Genomic DNA, 18251 nt, shown 5'->3' on the forward strand with positions numbered 1-18251 from the left:
CTATCACAGAAGCTTCTTCTTGTAATAATGGACACCTCTGTAAGGCGTTACTGCCCGCCTCCTCTCCCCAGCCAGAAAGCTGTTGAGCTCAGACAGAGCCAGAAGGGGCATCTGTGGCATAAACAGGAGCCCCTGAAGCTCATTTTCATAATTTTAAAAGACAATTTTCTAAAACTCCAGTGTATTTACAATGCTGCTCGTAATGCGTGATTTTATGGGCTCACCTGTATGTAACCTGTATACCTGAATAATACTAGACTGGTAATTTAATCAGCAATGGCAGTGCTAATCTAAAGAACAAGTTATACAGAGAAAATACAGCAATGCAACATTGGTATTGTTACAGCCTGCACAGAGAATTTTCTTCCCAAAAAGGAGCCGATATTTTTGGATAAAGACCAATTTTTTTCCCTGCAATGTCATTTTGAGGTTATCGAGTAACATCTGTCCAAAATACCGTGAGCTCTGTCATCCATCTGTTGCCGCAATGGCATTTTCATTCAAGTCTCCAGATCTAAAATCTACTCCCCTCTTTGGTCCCTCCTGCAAACATCTGCCCTATCTCTAAAACTGTATGAAAAAAAAAAATCAGGTGGAATGAAGTGGTTAGAAAAGCATCTATCAACACATGTGGAGCCTGCCAAGTCAAGTATTTGGGTTGGAAGTCATGCCTTCCCAACTGCTTGAAAACAGGAAGTATCTCTGTTAAGTGATGGATAGCCGTACTTTGCTGAGAGTTGGAAGAAGAAAAAAAGAAGCTTTTTACATATGTTCTGCATAGTACAATGCCACACGTGTCCTGTAATCTGCAGTAGGATTGGTGTTGATTATTAGTGACTATTATTTTCCAAGGCAGAATTTCTGTAACTTAGTATTTTGTTCACAGCGCATTCTTAGCATGTTTTCTTGCAGTCTGTTTAGAAACAAAACTATACTTTTAACCCTTTGTAAAGACATGAGAGAAGATTTACCTGTTCGATCTGTAATAAGTTGTCATATGTTGTATGTCATATGTCTACTTACCCCTAAGGCAAAGTGCAAATAATTGTGTGCCTAAAACGTGCCACAAATGGGGGAATGTTTGTTGCCCATTGGAGACCCCTCCCATTTTACAGGAGCTTAGCAGCCGCACTAGCAATATCGATTAGTTAGCCATCTGAGCTGTGGGACAGGCTCCATGAATGGTGCAGTGGATAATGGAAGTCAATGGCGGCCATGCTTTGGCTGCAGTTTGTAGTAAGCTCTTACTACATAAAAATATGCCAATACATAGGAATTGCTATATAAATATATGGAGGTCTTCATGACCCCAATGAAATGTATGTCTGATTGAGACCTTTGCAGTGTAAGTAGCAAAGATAAATACAAAGCAAGTCGATTCTAGCAGGAATCGGCAGCCTGATGGAGTTTTAAGAGATGAGCTCAGTTTTGATCACTTGCAATGCAAATGTAGGTGCTGAAATCAGTTTCAGACCTGAAATAACCTTATCAACAAGTTCTTGCAGAAATCAAGATGTCTCATAAGCGGAAGCATTCCAAGGTTGTGTTTTTCTTTGAGAAATCACCCGGCTTTCCTTACAAGCCTTTGCATCGGCTAGAGTTACTTGATCAGATATTATTTGTTGGTTTGCAACTTGGTTTATTCATATGATTTTACTGATAAATGATGGCTCTCATATATGTATATACTGATATACATAAAGAATTGAGGTGTTGCCCCCACACTATTTTCCGGCAATGTGGGCAAATTAATTGGGACCTCTTCATTATAGAGATCATATTAGATTAAGTGGGATTTTCCATTGAGGGACCCCCAAGCCAAATTGGAGAGCAACTACAAACTACTGTATCATAGGCCTGCTGCACATGACCATGGACAGTCCATGAAAAGCAGAACGTGCGTTGTCTAGGTGTCACGGGCTGACTGCAGTGCAGAAGACGGGACTCCATGCATCATAGTAATATGTAATGTGGTACGGTAGCGCCATACTGTAGTACTGTTAGTTCAAAAGAGGATGTTGTGCGAAACCAAAACCTTTTTTATAGTATGCATACCACTAGCACTTCTGCGAACCAGCCAGTGATTATTCCACCCTCCATAGGGAGTTTAAGACTCCCCAATGAATAAATTTAACATTGGAAGCTCTCTGATTTAACAGGAATCTCCTCTCAATAAACTCCATGAAGACTGTCAGATCAAACAAAGCAATTTCTGTATGCCTTCATTGTGGTGCACACATTAAGAGTAATGTCTTTTTGCTGGCAGACCCTGATAAGGAGAATCCAAGAAAAATGCTGAGAAGACATTTCCTAGAACAGACTATATTAGTGTATAGTAATATTCAGTGCATTAGTAAGACATTCAATATTTCAACGTTGGATCCCAAATGGGGCCAGTATTGTGTTTTTTTAGGAACATTAGGTCTCTGGAGTATGTGAGGATAGACTTAAATCAGATGCAATCATGTTCCAAGAGCAATTTTGGTAATTTATCTCTGTTACCTGCATAAGCTGAGAACATGCTTTATGAAGACAATATGCAGACAGAATTTGTTTTCCCTAGAAAAGAGGCCCCAGGAAGGACAGCTAGCTGAACCTACAATCATGCTTTCTAGGGGATTAAGGCTGCAGGGTCTGAACGTAGAAGTCTTGTAAGCAAAAATAACCAGATTCACTATGAATTGTGATATTCTACTAATTAAAACCAGCTTATGGATCTGTACTGTATCTCTATGTATCTTAGATTCAAATATTCCTATTAACATTCCATTGATTATTATAAGGAAATATCCTGTAAAACCTCAACTCTATGTTAAAACAAATCTGTCACCTTGAAATGTGTTCGTTCTGCCGGGAGGGTATTAGGAGGGGCTTCTAAATATTTTTGTGGGGGAAATATCTATAGCTTGCCATATATTCATTTTTAAAATCTGCCCAGAAATAAAACTCTTCTTGTCACACCAAAATGGGACCCAGTGTTCTACGTGGGATTTGATATGGTCCATAGGCTTCCAGCTCGACCTTCATGGTGCCCTGTGACTGGGTATAATTCTTTATCCTTCTTGTTCAATGTTGGGTTCAGTAACATCTTTGTTTTAAATGTATTTAGTGGGTTTTCTTTTTCCAGTGAGTTATGTAGCAGCGTATGCTGCACCAGCAAATGTCCATCCACTATAGGAGGCATTAATTTTCCTGTTACTTCTACTTTAGATAGCACTGCTGTGAGTCGGTCAGATGTGTAATGCCTGGACAGCCGTGCCTTCCTACACTTGCTTAGGCTACACAACTTAGTGAATAGATGGAGAGAATCACATGGGATCTAAATATTTCTCCCCGATGCATCAGTATTACTCCAGAATTGACTACATCTTCAAGGAAATCACGTCCTTGACTTCCATGCTCTGTGCTATACATATCCCGTTCTCCTGGTGGGATCACAACTCAGTTTTTACTGTTTTTAAATTTGGGGCCCAAATCTTCCACTCTCTACTGATAATGACTAAACGAGTCCCTGCTGGTGGACGCTGTCATCCTTGCTCAGTTAAGAGACAGAACTAAATTCATACTTTAATTTCACTGCCAATGCTAATTTATCTACTAGTAGCCATTAGATAGCACATAAAAAGTTCATATCAAGGACTATCATGCGCTTAGCAGTAAAACAAAAGAGCATACGCAGCTGCAAAGTTCCCTTGAGAGTCAGCTGCACAGGCTGGAGTTTGACAACCAATTACAGCCGAACCTACACCTCACAAAGTGTATATATGACACTAAGCTGCAACTAAGGACACTCCTCACTACCAGGAATCCCTTAGATGGACCCAGGCGTCTTTCTACCATTATGATAAATAAAATGTTAGCACGCCTCCTACAACAGAAAGAGTGTCTCAATTCAGTATACTGTATTAAAACACTAGAGAGTGTTGTCTCCCCCTCGTAATGTACATATAGCATTTTCTATCGATTTTATCAAACCCTAGACCAGTGATGGGCAACCTTTTGAGCTTGGTGTGTCAAAATTCGCCAAAAAAAACGAGCATAACTCGGGTGGTGTGTCACCTTGACCAAAAAACATATTTTTGTGATATTTATAGTTTAAATAACAAATATGTATACTATTTAACTTCTAGGGTACTTTAACCATGGATTGTCTGATTGATCCTACTATATACTGCCATACAATCAGACAGGTGTGAAATTGCTTAGTAACCTGCAAACTTTCAGTCATGAAAGTTCACAGGTTATAGCGAGGGCGCAGGCGCCGCTATCCGCATTTCCTTCATGCCCTCTTGGCATGGAGAAGGTGTGCGGAGCAAAATAATCGCAATGTCTGGCAATTTGCAAGGCGTTGCGATTATTTCAGGGCTTGTACGTCACAAAACTGACACACAAGCCCTGATGACTGTATGATGGGAGTGGTTGTCCTCCCTCATCCCTGCTCTGGAGCTGGTCAGTGTAGAGGTGGCAGCTGCTGGGACATCACACAAGGCAGCAGCAATGTGACCTCTGACTGTGTTGCCATCCTACCCCCACCACAACTATCAGGAGCTGCAGAGGAGCCTCCTGGGTGTATGGCCGGGTCACCTCTACTGCTGTGCCCTGTGCTGATACCTGTGCTGACTGGAGACACTAGGCACAGCTCACACATGGGGAGGGGCCGGCCCGGGGGAGGAGGAGGAGGGGGGAGTGCTGGAAGCTCAGTGCAATCTCTCAGCCTCCCGGCTACTGCACCTGATCATGTAGGATGAAACTTAACTCTCAGGCAGCCGCGTGTCAGTGAAAATGGCTACGTGTGTCAGCACTGACACGCGTGTCATAGGTTAGCCATCACTGCCCTAGACTGATAACAGACCTTGCTTAATGGTGTAAACCCTCCTTGTCCTGGTTGGGCAGAGAACATACTATCAAAACAGTGTCACTCCCTTATTTCCTATATCTTTTCAGAGCCCTATCCATACCCTTTCCTATCATTTAAATTTATACATTCTAACATCACCAAATTTATATAACAAGCGAACACGTATAGCTCTAACTACCATTTTTAAACATAAACGAGTAGGCGGTATGTCTTTACCTAATTTTGCACTTAACTACAAAGCTGTGGAGCTAGCCCAATTTGCAACAATCTCCACATCAAAGAATGCTCCTAGTTGGATGTCCCAATTGCTTTACCCTTACGCATTACCAAGCAAATTTTGGTTAACTGGGCCACAACCGACCTCCCTAAGTGTATCATCCCCGTTTTTTCACACTCACTAAAACTGTTAGGTTCCAATGCAAATTACAATCTAACCCATCACCATTGTTGTCTCTGTTTCGTAACCCAGCATTTCTCTCAGGCTTACATCCATGGTCCTTTAGGTGGTGGTTATCAAAAGGTATATTTCAACTGATGCATTTGATGTCAGAGGGTACAATGGCCACAGCAGAAGTAATTGGTAAAGTTGAGGTACCTACCTATTAACATTTCCACCTTAGACTATTGTTACATTTTGTTCTGGCCACACACTCGGGCATGACCTCGGACTTTCGTATAGCTTTTAAAAGTATCTGTCTTTAAGGGAACTTGTCATCAGAAATTGGCCTAATAAACCACTACCAGTGTGTTGTCAAGCAGTTGAACAGCTTCTAGATCATGTTTCTTTCCTGACCCAGCTTGGTGGCATTATCCAGAAAATATACTTTGAAGTTAGATGTATAAAGTCAGGGAGGCAGAGAGTTAAAATTGAAGTCAAGCTCTCCCTGACTTTGAACAACTTTTCCCATGTGATAGACAATATGCAAAGGACTTCAAGAAATCTGATCAATGATGTCCCTGAATGCACGACCACCAATTACAGTGAATGGGGAAATCTAAGGCAGAGAAAGCTATTATGTCCCCACACACCTGGCCACACAAATACCAAAGTTTACCAGTGTAAGTATAGTCCCTTAATAGTGTCACCCATATTGTACTTAATGTGATAAACTTCAACCTTCTGTCTCTATGGTCTTCTGATAACTAGAGCCGCTGGCAGACACTTTCGGGACAGTGGCACTTTTGGCGAGTCAGAGACGCCATCACTAACCTGCAGTGATAAATATGTCCAACACCAATCTCTGCATATAATGACACTGGTTGGAGGGGTGTGTGGAACACCAATCTCTGCATATAATGACACTGGTTGAAGGGGTGTGTGGAACACCAATCTCTGCATATAATGACACTGGTTGGAGGGGTGTGTGGAACACCAATCTCTGCATATAATGACACTGGTTGAAGGGGCGTGTGGAACACCAATCTCTGCATATAATGACACTGGTTGGAGGGGTGTGTGGATGTCCTTAGCACAAACCAGTAGTGACTGTCTGACTGCCAGGCTAGTTGATATACAAAATACCCTCAAAAAACAAAAATTGTTATCCAATCTTCATGGCCACCTCTAAACATCAGTGAAGATTACTGTAATAACTTGGAATTTGTTTTACGCTGCTACAGTGAGGTCATCAATGGTTCATATGATAAAAATTTTTTTAAATGTACAGTTTTCACAACCCACAGGGTAATTTAATATCGTATTCAATGGTATATAGCATTCTTTGGTGCTGCAGCTGAAGTTTGGGATATGCCATTTTTACAAAGGCCAAAGTACACAATAGTAAGGCATGGGCATAAATAGTGGCATTTGTTTACAAGCTTCGACCACTTCTTTGCCATATTTAAATGCCATAGATCACTACAGTATTATATAGGAATAAACACTTCATTCATTTCCATACATTTGTTTCCATCTTAGGAATGGCAGTTGCAAATCATTGGTCCAATGATGGGTGGTTGGTGAAGTGATAGCACATAAAATATATACTTTATTTGTAGAATATAAATATTTGAGTAGAATACTGAGCAGTACTTTGTCCAATCTCATTTACATGGCGGTCCGGTCCCTGAAAATAGTGCAGTAAAAATAGTGGCCTCTGTGATATTATCAAGTTTAAGGAACCATCTGTGGGATGCAAAAATTCATTGAACACTCAGAGTGGGATATTGTTGCTATGCACAGGAGAATAGGGTTAATGTAATAGACAGATGTGTGAGAGCCCAGTAGATAGCTGGGGGATTTCCCTTTTACTTAACACAATATTCTGTCTACATTTGGCCAATAGAGGCTTGTTAGTGCTCAACCACTTGGCAAGGACTTGGTTTCCATTGTGGCTAAACATCAGTCTGACAAACTAACAAATGGCAGATGCTTTTGACTAGGGAAGCCCTGGGGTTCAATCTTGTTGAGGAATTAGTTCTATCTCTGTAACATAAGCCACAATAGTATTGTTCAATTGTATTGGCATAAATGTAAGTGTTGTGGTTAGTACTCAACATAAGGGAAATATTTTATGTTTTTTAAGAGTAATTGATAGAGTTTCGGATTATGTACATTTATTTACCACCACAGTCAACATTTATTTTGAGATTAACTTGTAAAATAGAGACAATATTTTGTAAAGTTGTAAAGCTTTATACAGGGCCCACACGGCTGACCAGTTTATGGGTATGGTAGTGTCTTGGCATTCTCCTGCAATGGTAATCGTAAGTGGAAGAAAGGATTGTGAGGTTGGATCTTAATATGCCCAATTCTATTGTTTTCAGGGGACTTTGATAATGGCTTTCTCTCCATTTAGAACACATGCACACACTGAACTGTACGTGTCTATAGCCTAATGTCACGTAAAGGAGATTAAAATATCAAAATCTAATAGAAAAGAAAATTATTTCCAAAGTCTTGATGATAACTATACTTCAGTGTGTTATGAATCCTTTTTATTATGCTTCCGGTAACTAAATAATTACTAGTAGGTTTTTACGTAAAACTAAGCCAGATTGGGCCTCGCATATCTTTGCCCATTTGCTCAGCCAGCTGACAGATACATCAAGAAGTATAAGTCTCTTGATGTATCCACCGGGATGGAGGGGCATGGTCTGTATCATAAATCCCCCCCTATATTAGCCTCTAGCCAGGGGTGCACCTAGCCTTTCTGCTGCCTGAGGCGAACTATAGAAAAACGCCCCCCCCCCCCTATACATGTAAAATATCAAGGAGTGTCAGGAGCAGACCCAATGTGAAAAATGTGAAAATAAAGCAATGCAAAATACATAAAGCTTCCCTCCATGAACTATATAATACACACAGTAAGCTACTACAAAGAACAATATACATAAAACAATCTGCCATATAATATAAAATCAATACAGCTTGCCACCATATACCATATAATACATACAGCGTGCCGCCATATACCATGTAATACATACAGCATGCCGCCATATACCATATAATACATACAGCGTGCCCCCATATACCATGTAATACATACAGCGTGCCCCCATATACCATATAATACATACAGCGTGCCCCCATATACCATATAATGCATACAGTGTGCCCCCATATACCATGTAATACATACAGCGTGCCCCCATATACCATATAATACATACAGCGTGCCCCCATATACCATATAATGCATACAGCATGCCCCCATATACCATATAATGCATACAGCGTGCCGCCATATACCATATAATACATACAGCGTGCCCCCATATACCATGTAATACATACAGCGTGCCCCCATATACCATATAATACATACAGCGTGCCCCCATATACCATGTAATACATACAGCGTGCCCCCATATACCATATAATACATACAGCGTGCTGCCATATACCATATAATACATACAGCGTGCCGCCATATACCATATAATACATACAGCGTGCCCCCATATACCATATAATACATACAGCGTGCCCCCATATACCATATAATACATACAGCGTGCCCCCATATACCATATAATACATACAGCGTGCCCCCATATACCATATAATGCATACAGCGTGCCCCCATATACCATATAATGCATACAGCGTGCCGCCATATACCATATAGTACATACAGCGTGCCGCCATATACCATATAATACATACAGCGTGCCCCCATATACCATATAATACATACAGCGTGCCCCCATATACCATATAATGCATACAGCGTGCCCCCATATACCATATAATGCATACAGCGTGCCGCCATATACCATATAGTACATACAGCGTGCCGCCATATACCATATAATACATACAGCGTGCCCCCATATACCATATAATACATACAGCGTGCCGCCATATACCATATAATACATACAGCGTGCCCCCATATACCATATAATACATACAGCGTGCCCCCATATACCATATAATACATACAGCGTGCCGCCATATACCATATAATACAGCGTGCCCCCATATACCATATAATGCATACAGCGTGCCCCCATATACCATATAATGCATACAGCGTGCCGCCATATACCATATAATGCATACAGCGTGCCGCCATATACCATATAATACATACAGCGTGCCGCCATATACCATATAATGCATACAGCGTGCAGCCATATACCATATAATACATACACTGTGCCGCCATATACCATATAATACATACAGTGTGCCGCCATATACCATACAATACATACAATGTGCCGCCATATACCATATAATACATACAGCGTGCCGCCATATACCATATAATACATACAGCGTGCCGCCATATAATACATACAGCGTGCCGCCATATAGTATATTTTACATGGTGGCGCGCTGAATGTACACACATACATACAGAGATATATATATATATATATATATATATATATATATATATATATATATATACACAGTATATACAGCAAATATACAGACATACATATATATATATATATATATATATATATATATATATATATCTATACAAATACACACAGACACATCTATACATACACACACATATACATACATAGAAGTTACCTTTACTCTTTTTTCTTCTTTTCTCTTTGGCCTTGTCCTCTGGTGGAAGGAGGGGGGGAGGGGTTGCCGGGGATGTCGGAGCACGGGAGGGGGGGTTGTGGGGTGGTTGTACGGAGGCAGTGACGGACCTAGGGGGGGGTGCGAAATCGAAGCGTGAATGGGGGGAGGACCAGTGTGGACATTGGGCTGGAGCGGGGAGTGGAACCTGTGCCGGGCCGGTGGATGCCCGACGCCGCCCCCTAGTGTAGCAGGAAGCACGCCGCCTGAGGCGAGAATCTCAACTTGCCTCATGGCAGGTGCGCCCCTGGCCTCTAGCTCTGCCAACATTTATAATATGATGTATTTGGATTCAATACCTTCCTGCGTATGTCAGGCTTATCATTCTTTTTAGATAAAACCAGAAAAATTGTCATGGGTCCATATAACGGAAGGTTACCATAGACTCATCACTACTGACCTGTAAAGTACAATAGACAAAAAAAATAGAGGAGCATTTACTGATGGATTTGTGTCTATATGTATTCCATATTCATACAGCTTCTCTGTGTGCAGATCTACTGTACAATTTACTGTGGACATTTGTTCAATATACCTGGAGAGTGAGTTGTGGGGAGAATTATCAATGAATTCACATCCAGCATTAACCGTATATCTGGACCATATGGATGAATATTTTCTTTGAGTTTTGATGATCCTGTTGTTTTATAAACTGTAATTTTGTTATAAACTGTTGTTGTTTGTGTGCTGAAAGGTCTCTTTGTGTCGAGGTAAAATACAGATTGATGGAAGTGAACAAAACCCTTTTTTTTAGAGGTTGGCATGCCAGAAGTGCTCACTTCCAGGGTTGGTGCCATGTTTAAGTAAGGGTACACTGAGTACAGAATGAGTAAGTGATGAGGTCACTTTTGCTGAACTAAGTACACAAGAATGGCTTTTACCTGCTTGAATACCACCTTGTAGTCTAAGGCGCCTTTGTTCTTTATGTTCAACAATATTACACATGTGATGTCAGAAACATAGGGAAAGGATATACATTTGCATGCCAGCAACCCCCAAGGGCATCTTCATTCACCTCCGAGAAGAAAATCTGTTAGATGAGCCTAACAAAGGCATCCAGAAAAGTTTTGCTATGTTTTACGATGTAGAAAATGAGTTCAAAGGCGGAAGGCTGACTTCTGCCTGCATATGAAGAGCCCTCTGTAAAAGGGAGTGCAAACTGTTTGTATTAATACTAGCAGAGCGAATCTTACTGAAACCCGAGACAGCAGCCTTTCAGACCTGTCAGAACAGATTCTGAATTTTAGCATAGCAGAAATATGTAGGTGTCCCTGGGAATGAGTGCACTCTGAGGATGCTCTGATTTCAGTCTTGGCCAATGCAAACAGTCTGTGGTGGAAACAGTCAGGAGCAAGGACAAACATCTTCAGTTGCTTGGTGCATTTATGTTATTTATTGCATAGTTAAAAAGAGTTATAAAAGGTCATAGTCAATAGTTTCCAGCACAACAGCCTTTATAAAGCATCATCAGGAAGGGTGTTAGCTATATTGGTGTGTTACAGGAAGGAAGACTCTTTCCTTCCATTTTTCTGCATGACTTTCACTGACACGATGAACCTGGGAAAACTCTCATTGGCAATCATCCCACAGAAAGCATGCAATATTTGTGATTGATGGAAACTTATATTACCCAAGGGGCACCTTAAACACAACTCTTGCCAGAAACATCTTTGTAGTTTTTTCTTTAGCAATAGAAAAATGTACGTGATTTTGTTGAGGGTCAGGCATCAATGATTATATAAGAATTCAGCTTATGTAGCTTCATAGCAAATATTCTACATGGTCTATTACATTTCTGAATTGCTCACATTTTATAATTTATTACATTTCTCTGTGATATCTAACAAATCGTCCATGCTAATATTAAATTTATAGCAAGAAATCCAGTACTTTCTTAAGGTCAGAATCACTCTTTGCATGTTCATGCAGTGACAAATGCATCAGACAGATGCATGTTGTTGAATAGGATTGTTAAAATAAGTTTTTTTTATTTCTTTTTTCCTTTCACTTAATAACAAGTGAGAAAATAATGCATTATTGCAGTTTACAGTGTCTTGAAATTTCTGCTCTAGTTCATTGCAAGGCTTCAAGATTACGAACGTATAGATGGCTGTGATGTGCCCACACGAATTGTGGACAGATCTCGGCCCAAGTGCAGTGAGCACAGAGGGTCTCGCTGCATCATGACCAAGGCCGGACGGGTCACGTAGCAAAAGATAGAGCAGGTCCTATTTCTGCCTTACTCAGCTTCCTATGGAGTGATCTGGCCTCACAAATTGTGGCCAGATCAGGGCCCCATTCTCCACGTGGCTGTGTGCTTCACCCAAGTTAAGGTTAGGGTTTTATGTGGGCCAGTCATGTCCTTCCATGCTGCAGTCATGCTGGAACAAAAAAGGACCTCCCCAAACTATTCCCACAAAGTTAAAGCATACAATTTTCTAAAATGCCTTCATATGAATCATTAATATTTCCTTCCACTAAAACAACCCCATAGCATTAGTCCTCCTTCCATTAACTTAACAGATGGCGCAATTCAAATAGACATTCTCGTGGCATTCACCAAATCCAGACTTGCCCATCATATAGAAAAGCGTGAATTGTTACTAACTAATTTTCGCTTTTCCACGAGTCCAGTGGCAGCATGTTTCATACTGTTCCATCTGATGCTTATCATTGTGATGATGCAGGAGCTGCATGCAGCAGTCGTGCACCGGATTTGAATCTACGCCAGATCCGATCTGGCATAATTTCAGCTACAACCTGCACCAGTATTTTGACACAGGTTGAAGTAAATGAGGCTGGCATTCAAGGCATGATAATTCTTCCCCTATGCATCTCAGCACCCTTACTTGGTCTGACACTTAGTTTGGTAAGTGGTAAGGATCTAATTCAGTGGTGGGGAACCTATGGCACGGGTGCCCGAGGTGGCACTCAGAGCCCTTTCTGTGGGCACTCAGGCCATTGACCCCAAGACAGAGCTCACCAAACAGGACCAAATTCACCAAATCTTCCTGCAGACCCAGGCAATTTAAGAGATGCTGCGATCAGCGCTATTTTAAAACGACACAGTAAAGCTGTGTTGCAGGAAAAGTGGGAAGGTGTTGATAGAACTGCATTATCTTTGTAGGTCGTCCTACTGGACCCTGCATTCTTACTGTACAGAGAGACCCTGGTGAGAAGCTACAATGAGAGTCTGAATGTGCCCTCCTTCTTTCAACTGTATTGGTGGCCTCATGGAGCTGATACGATTGAAAGATGTGGAAGAACAGGAAGCAATAAGTTACTTCTTAAAATGCCATGTTGGCACTTCACGGTAAATAAGTGGATTTTGGTTATAGTTTGGGCACTCAGTCTCTAAAAGGTTCACCATCACTTGTCTAGATATTAGTAAAAAACAGTAAGTGCTATAATGTCATTACAAGCATTCATAATATGGTAACACGTTTAACAGTGGTGACTATCATGTGACATCCTCTCTGTTGTTTCAATAAACAGGAAGCAGTGAAAGGTCTTTACTTTGATGCTAGTATTTTGAATACACATTGCATATATATTATGCTACTGCATTTTGACTTCTTACTTGTGTGTAATGTTGCCGTGCAGTGATCAGCTATGGCTTTGGTTCCTTTTCTGTACTTTAAGCTACTACACAGAAGCCACAGTTGGTTTGAATTGTAGTGGGTTATCTGATATGTCATGGCCTGCATATAACAACAGCTAAATAGTCTATTTAGTATACTGATCATTGGCAACATTGCTAGACTCAATGTATTGCTACAGTATATCAATGTATTATATATTGACATCTGGTCTTCATCAGTGTCCATTATTAGAACTTCACAACAGTATAGAATAATCAGTACTTCTGAGCTGTTTACATAGAACCTACTTTCATCTGATTTTAGGGTATTCAAATACATTTCTGAGCAGCTTTCTTCTGTCTTGATTTATCACACATTTTCTATGTTTCTCTATTTCAGGCCCTTATGCGTCCAGGTCGAATTGACAGAATCATCTTTGTGCCATTGCCAGATGCCGCAACGCGGCGAGAAATCTTTAGACTGCGTTTCCAAAGTATGCCTGTAAATAAAGAGGTTGATATAGATCATCTTGTGTCACAAACTAAAAAGTATTCTGGAGCAGAGGTAGGTATGGATAAACCGGAGTGACTGTACTGTGCTTTTGACAAAGATTCACATGTAAGTTTTGGAACATCATTTTTGCCTTCAAATAATGTTGGGTGAATTTATTTTACTATTTTTTTAAAATATTTAAGCCTTCATATTGGGACCATATTCTCATCTGTATTTAAAATGGGTGAAGATAAGAAATAATTCGTGTTTGCAATTCCACTGTTTCTTTTTTTAATTACCGTATATACTCGATATAAGCCAACCCGAGTATAAGCCGAGACCCCCAATTTTGCCACCAAAACTGGGAAAACCTATTGACTTGAGTATAAGCCGAGGGTGGGAAATGCATTAATCACAGACCCCCCGCCCCCAGTATATTGCAAGCCTGCCCCCAGTAGTATACAGCTAGCCCAACCTGCCCCCAGTAGTATACAGCCAGCCCATTCTGCCCCCAGTATATACAGCCAGCCCAGCCTGCCCCCTTATGTATACAGCCAGCCCAGCCTGCCCCCTTATGTATACAGCCAGCCCAGCCTGCCCCCTTATGTATACAGCCAGCCCAGTCTGCCCCCTTAAGTATACAGCAAGCCCAGTCTACCCCCTTATGTATACAGCCAGCCCAAAAAATTAAATAAACTTATATACTCACCCTCCGGTGGCCCCGATGTCCGCGCTGCTCCCCCGATGTACGCACTGCTCCTCTTCTGTCTTCTATCTTTTTCTGTCTTCCGCAGGGCGCCGCCATGTCATTCTCGGCTTATACACGAGTATATACGGTATTTCATATTAAAATAATGTTTTCTTCATGACTTTTTCAGTTTAAGACAGTTGCAGTTCTGTAGGTTTCCAAATAACTCTGAGGCCTTTGGTGTTTGCCTTACCAAGGCCAGCCCGTGTCCAGCTATTTGGAAAGATAAATGATAAATATATGTTCATTCCACTACGTTTTGCCAGAAATAAGGGCTCTACTATTCCTTGTTTTTAGACTGTAGTACATAAAGTTTTACTCTCTTTACAGAGTATGCTCTGCGAGATATTTATGTCAGGTCTAATTCATTAATCTTATGACCCATAACTCCTTGCATTATTGCTTATCTGACCTATTACAAATATTACTGGCATGTCAACAGATACAGGAATGCAGCTCTGTGAATGAAGAACAGGTTACCTAGTGTTACTCTTTATTAGTATCCTGCTGAACCTCACCAAACTCACATCTGAGTTTTTCACATCTCACTTATTTTTTCTGTTATAAATAATAAAAGCATGTAGGGGCCCTTCCATGGATGCAGCTCCACGGGAACTGAAGTTAAATAAAGGAGTCCTGCACACCATCAGTATTTGGATTATTTTATGCATAGCAAACACATGAAAAAGAGATGTGAACTCAGCCTAAGGCCAGCAGCACACAACCATGGTCGGCATGTGAATCATGAACCATCCGCTGAGCAAAGTTCACAGACTAACCACAGTTCAGGGGACCGGATACCGGCCAACATAGTGATGCAAGGAGTACCTTCAGCTCTACTGTTTTTCAGGGAATAATGGACTGCTTACATCATATCATTGTGATACTCAGAGTTTTGTCCTCTGCACTTGGTCCATGATTCACTGACCAACCACGGCCTTAAAGGGAACCTGTCACCAGGAGAGCCATTTTTAGCACTCCCCCAGCGCATAGTACATACACTGCAAAAGTGTTTTCGTATAAAAAATAGGTTTTACAGAAAAAAAGATATGTTATATTGTACCTTTCATTAGCATCTTCTGTGTGACTAGGCAGTCGTCCACTGGGAGGGGCTGGAAAGGAGAAGTTTCCCCCCACCCTTGGGAAACATGTGACCTTTTCAAATATATGAATAACTCCCCACACTCGGGATTGGCTGTAGAGGAGCAGGGGGCGTCGCTAAGCCAAGTGATGGGTGTTTTCATATATTTGAAAAGGACACATGGAGGAGCAGTTTCCCAAGGGTGGGGGGAAACTACTCCTTTCCAGCCCCTCCCAGTGGATGACTGCCTAGTCATACAGCAGATGCTAATAAAATGTACAATATAACATATTTTTTTTTCGTAAAACCAATTTTTAATACATAAACACTTTGGCAGAGTATGTACTATGCTCTGTAGGGACTGGGGAAGTCCTAAAAATGGGTCTCCTGGTGACAGGTTCTCTTTCATGTTGTGAGTGTATGGGCCACATTAGGGTCTACCACAATGTCGTCGACAAGCTCTGCCCAAAGTATAGTATTCCATAAAACAAAAGACATATCACCATATAGTGGAAGCCAGGCAGCCTCGGTCAGATGAACGGAATCATATGGATACAGTAAGCAAAACATATGACTTACCATGATCTGAATAAGACTTGGGAAACAGCCACACAGAATAGTCAAAGTAGAGCAGTGATGTATCCTAAAATGTTGCCATCATGATATTGGTACACAAATTGGAGACTTGGATATCTTAAAACAAATACTGTCACTGCAAGCTGATTGGGATTTGAGGAATTAGTAATACCAATTATTTCGATGACCTCTTTGGGCCCGGAATACACTGATTATTAGATTTTTTATTATGCTACATGTCTTTGTATGTAATTTGTTTTCTCAGGCTCTCAAACCTTAGATGAGTTGACAGACTATGATTAGCTGAAGGCAAACCTAATAACAGCAGCATCCTTCAGAACACAGAGTGCTGCCTTGACCGGTTGAATGTGCTGGGAACAGCAATGTTACATCGCAGATTACTACATAATACTACAATTGGTCCCAAATCTGTGTTGATTGCACAAACATGGTGTCTTTCTGTCCGATGGCTCTCTGCTTGCACTTTGTAGAAGTGTAAATGTATTGGATGGTAGCCATTCATAGTCAGTGAAAGCATTGTTTCTGTTTTGCATGTTCCAAATCCATTAATCTCGGCAGCTGACAAAATCAGCAGTTCTCGCATCAGATTGAAGGCACTATGAGTGTAGCGTTTGTGCATTGTGCAGAGTGTCCAGCCATCCATGTTTTAATAATGAATGTTTTATTTGTGTGGGAGACCCATCTACTGCCCTCCAAACATTCCACTTTACCTCTTTGTTTAGAAAAATTCCAAACAGGCTTTGTATTTAGTTTCAGATGTAGGTGATAACTGAACCATCTTGATGCATATTATACATTATAGTGCATAAGTAAAGCAAATCCATGCATATGGTCCTGTATGGCGTACCTGTGTACATGATGAGTTCTACATTTGTCTCTTGTAAAGCATCAAAGAAACCTCCTTAAAGGGGTTTGCCCATGAAAGAAAGTTCACCAATTATAACCCCGTAGTAACGTTTACACAATAAAGATCATTTTAAACCCTTTACTTTACATTTGTACTCACTTGTATCATTTTACCTCATATTACTCAGTGATGGTCAGTGTATAATTCCGTAATGTGGACAAGGACTCTCTAAGCAGACAACTTCATGGTTCCTCCTTGCTATGAGATGCTGTGAACTGGCAATGGGCTTAAATTATCAGGGGGCAGGGTTTATCTGTGAAATGCTGTATTTTAGATAATTGAATTGGGGATTGGGTTATTTTGTTATCCTGTCATTAAAGCTATAATAGATGTGGAGGCAAAGTTGTTAACGTGTCGTGTATCTGTTTTGCTACAATTTGTGGAGTAAATAACTATCACTAGATCCCAAGGCAGAGATCTCCATTGTCTAAGCAAACGTACAACAAACAAAATAAATCATTCATTGCTAATGGTGAATAATCCCCCTTTTCTTCAGACAGTAAAGGCATCATTTTTAGAGTGATTTTACTTGTGCATGAATTTGTCAAAAATAAGGCCCATATTCTGTAACTTGTAGCCTTACAGGATTCATGAATTGGCCTACAGTGAGTGTGTTTAGGACACTTTACAATCCACAGCACATTCATTTCTGGTGCAGAAGGCACAAAGAAAGCTATAGATTAACTCCACTGATTCCAGCGGGCAGCAGTCCATAGTCCTAGTGCAGACTAGTGTGGATAGTTGCTGTCAATTGCAGTGCTCGGTTTTCCAACAACTTCTTTTTTTGGAAGAGAATAAACTCTCTTTTAATTCCACAAGAGAATCCACATTAATTCTATATGTTTTACATGAAGATTCACTGCAGCCTGAAATCGATGCAGGCCTCAGTTACAGACCTCTGTAGACAAAAATATAAGTAACTATAAGTAAAAAT

The 18251-nt window shown here is 40.8% G+C and overlaps 1 protein-coding gene across 1 annotated transcript in view; it reads left to right on the forward strand.

The window, feature by feature from the left end:
* AFG2A (AFG2 AAA ATPase homolog A) overlaps positions 1-18251 on the forward strand; it is a 262683-nt gene that overhangs the window by 214992 nt on the left and 29440 nt on the right. Inside the window, exon 15 of the mRNA XM_072119374.1 lies at positions 13892-14056. Within this exon, the coding sequence (XP_071975475.1) occupies positions 13892-14056 (165 nt within the window). The remainder of the gene's footprint in view (positions 1-13891; positions 14057-18251) is intronic.

The sequence above is a fragment of the Engystomops pustulosus genome, chromosome 1 (genome assembly GCF_040894005.1).
Source record: "Engystomops pustulosus chromosome 1, aEngPut4.maternal, whole genome shotgun sequence".
Lineage (NCBI taxonomy): Eukaryota > Metazoa > Chordata > Amphibia > Anura > Leptodactylidae > Engystomops > Engystomops pustulosus.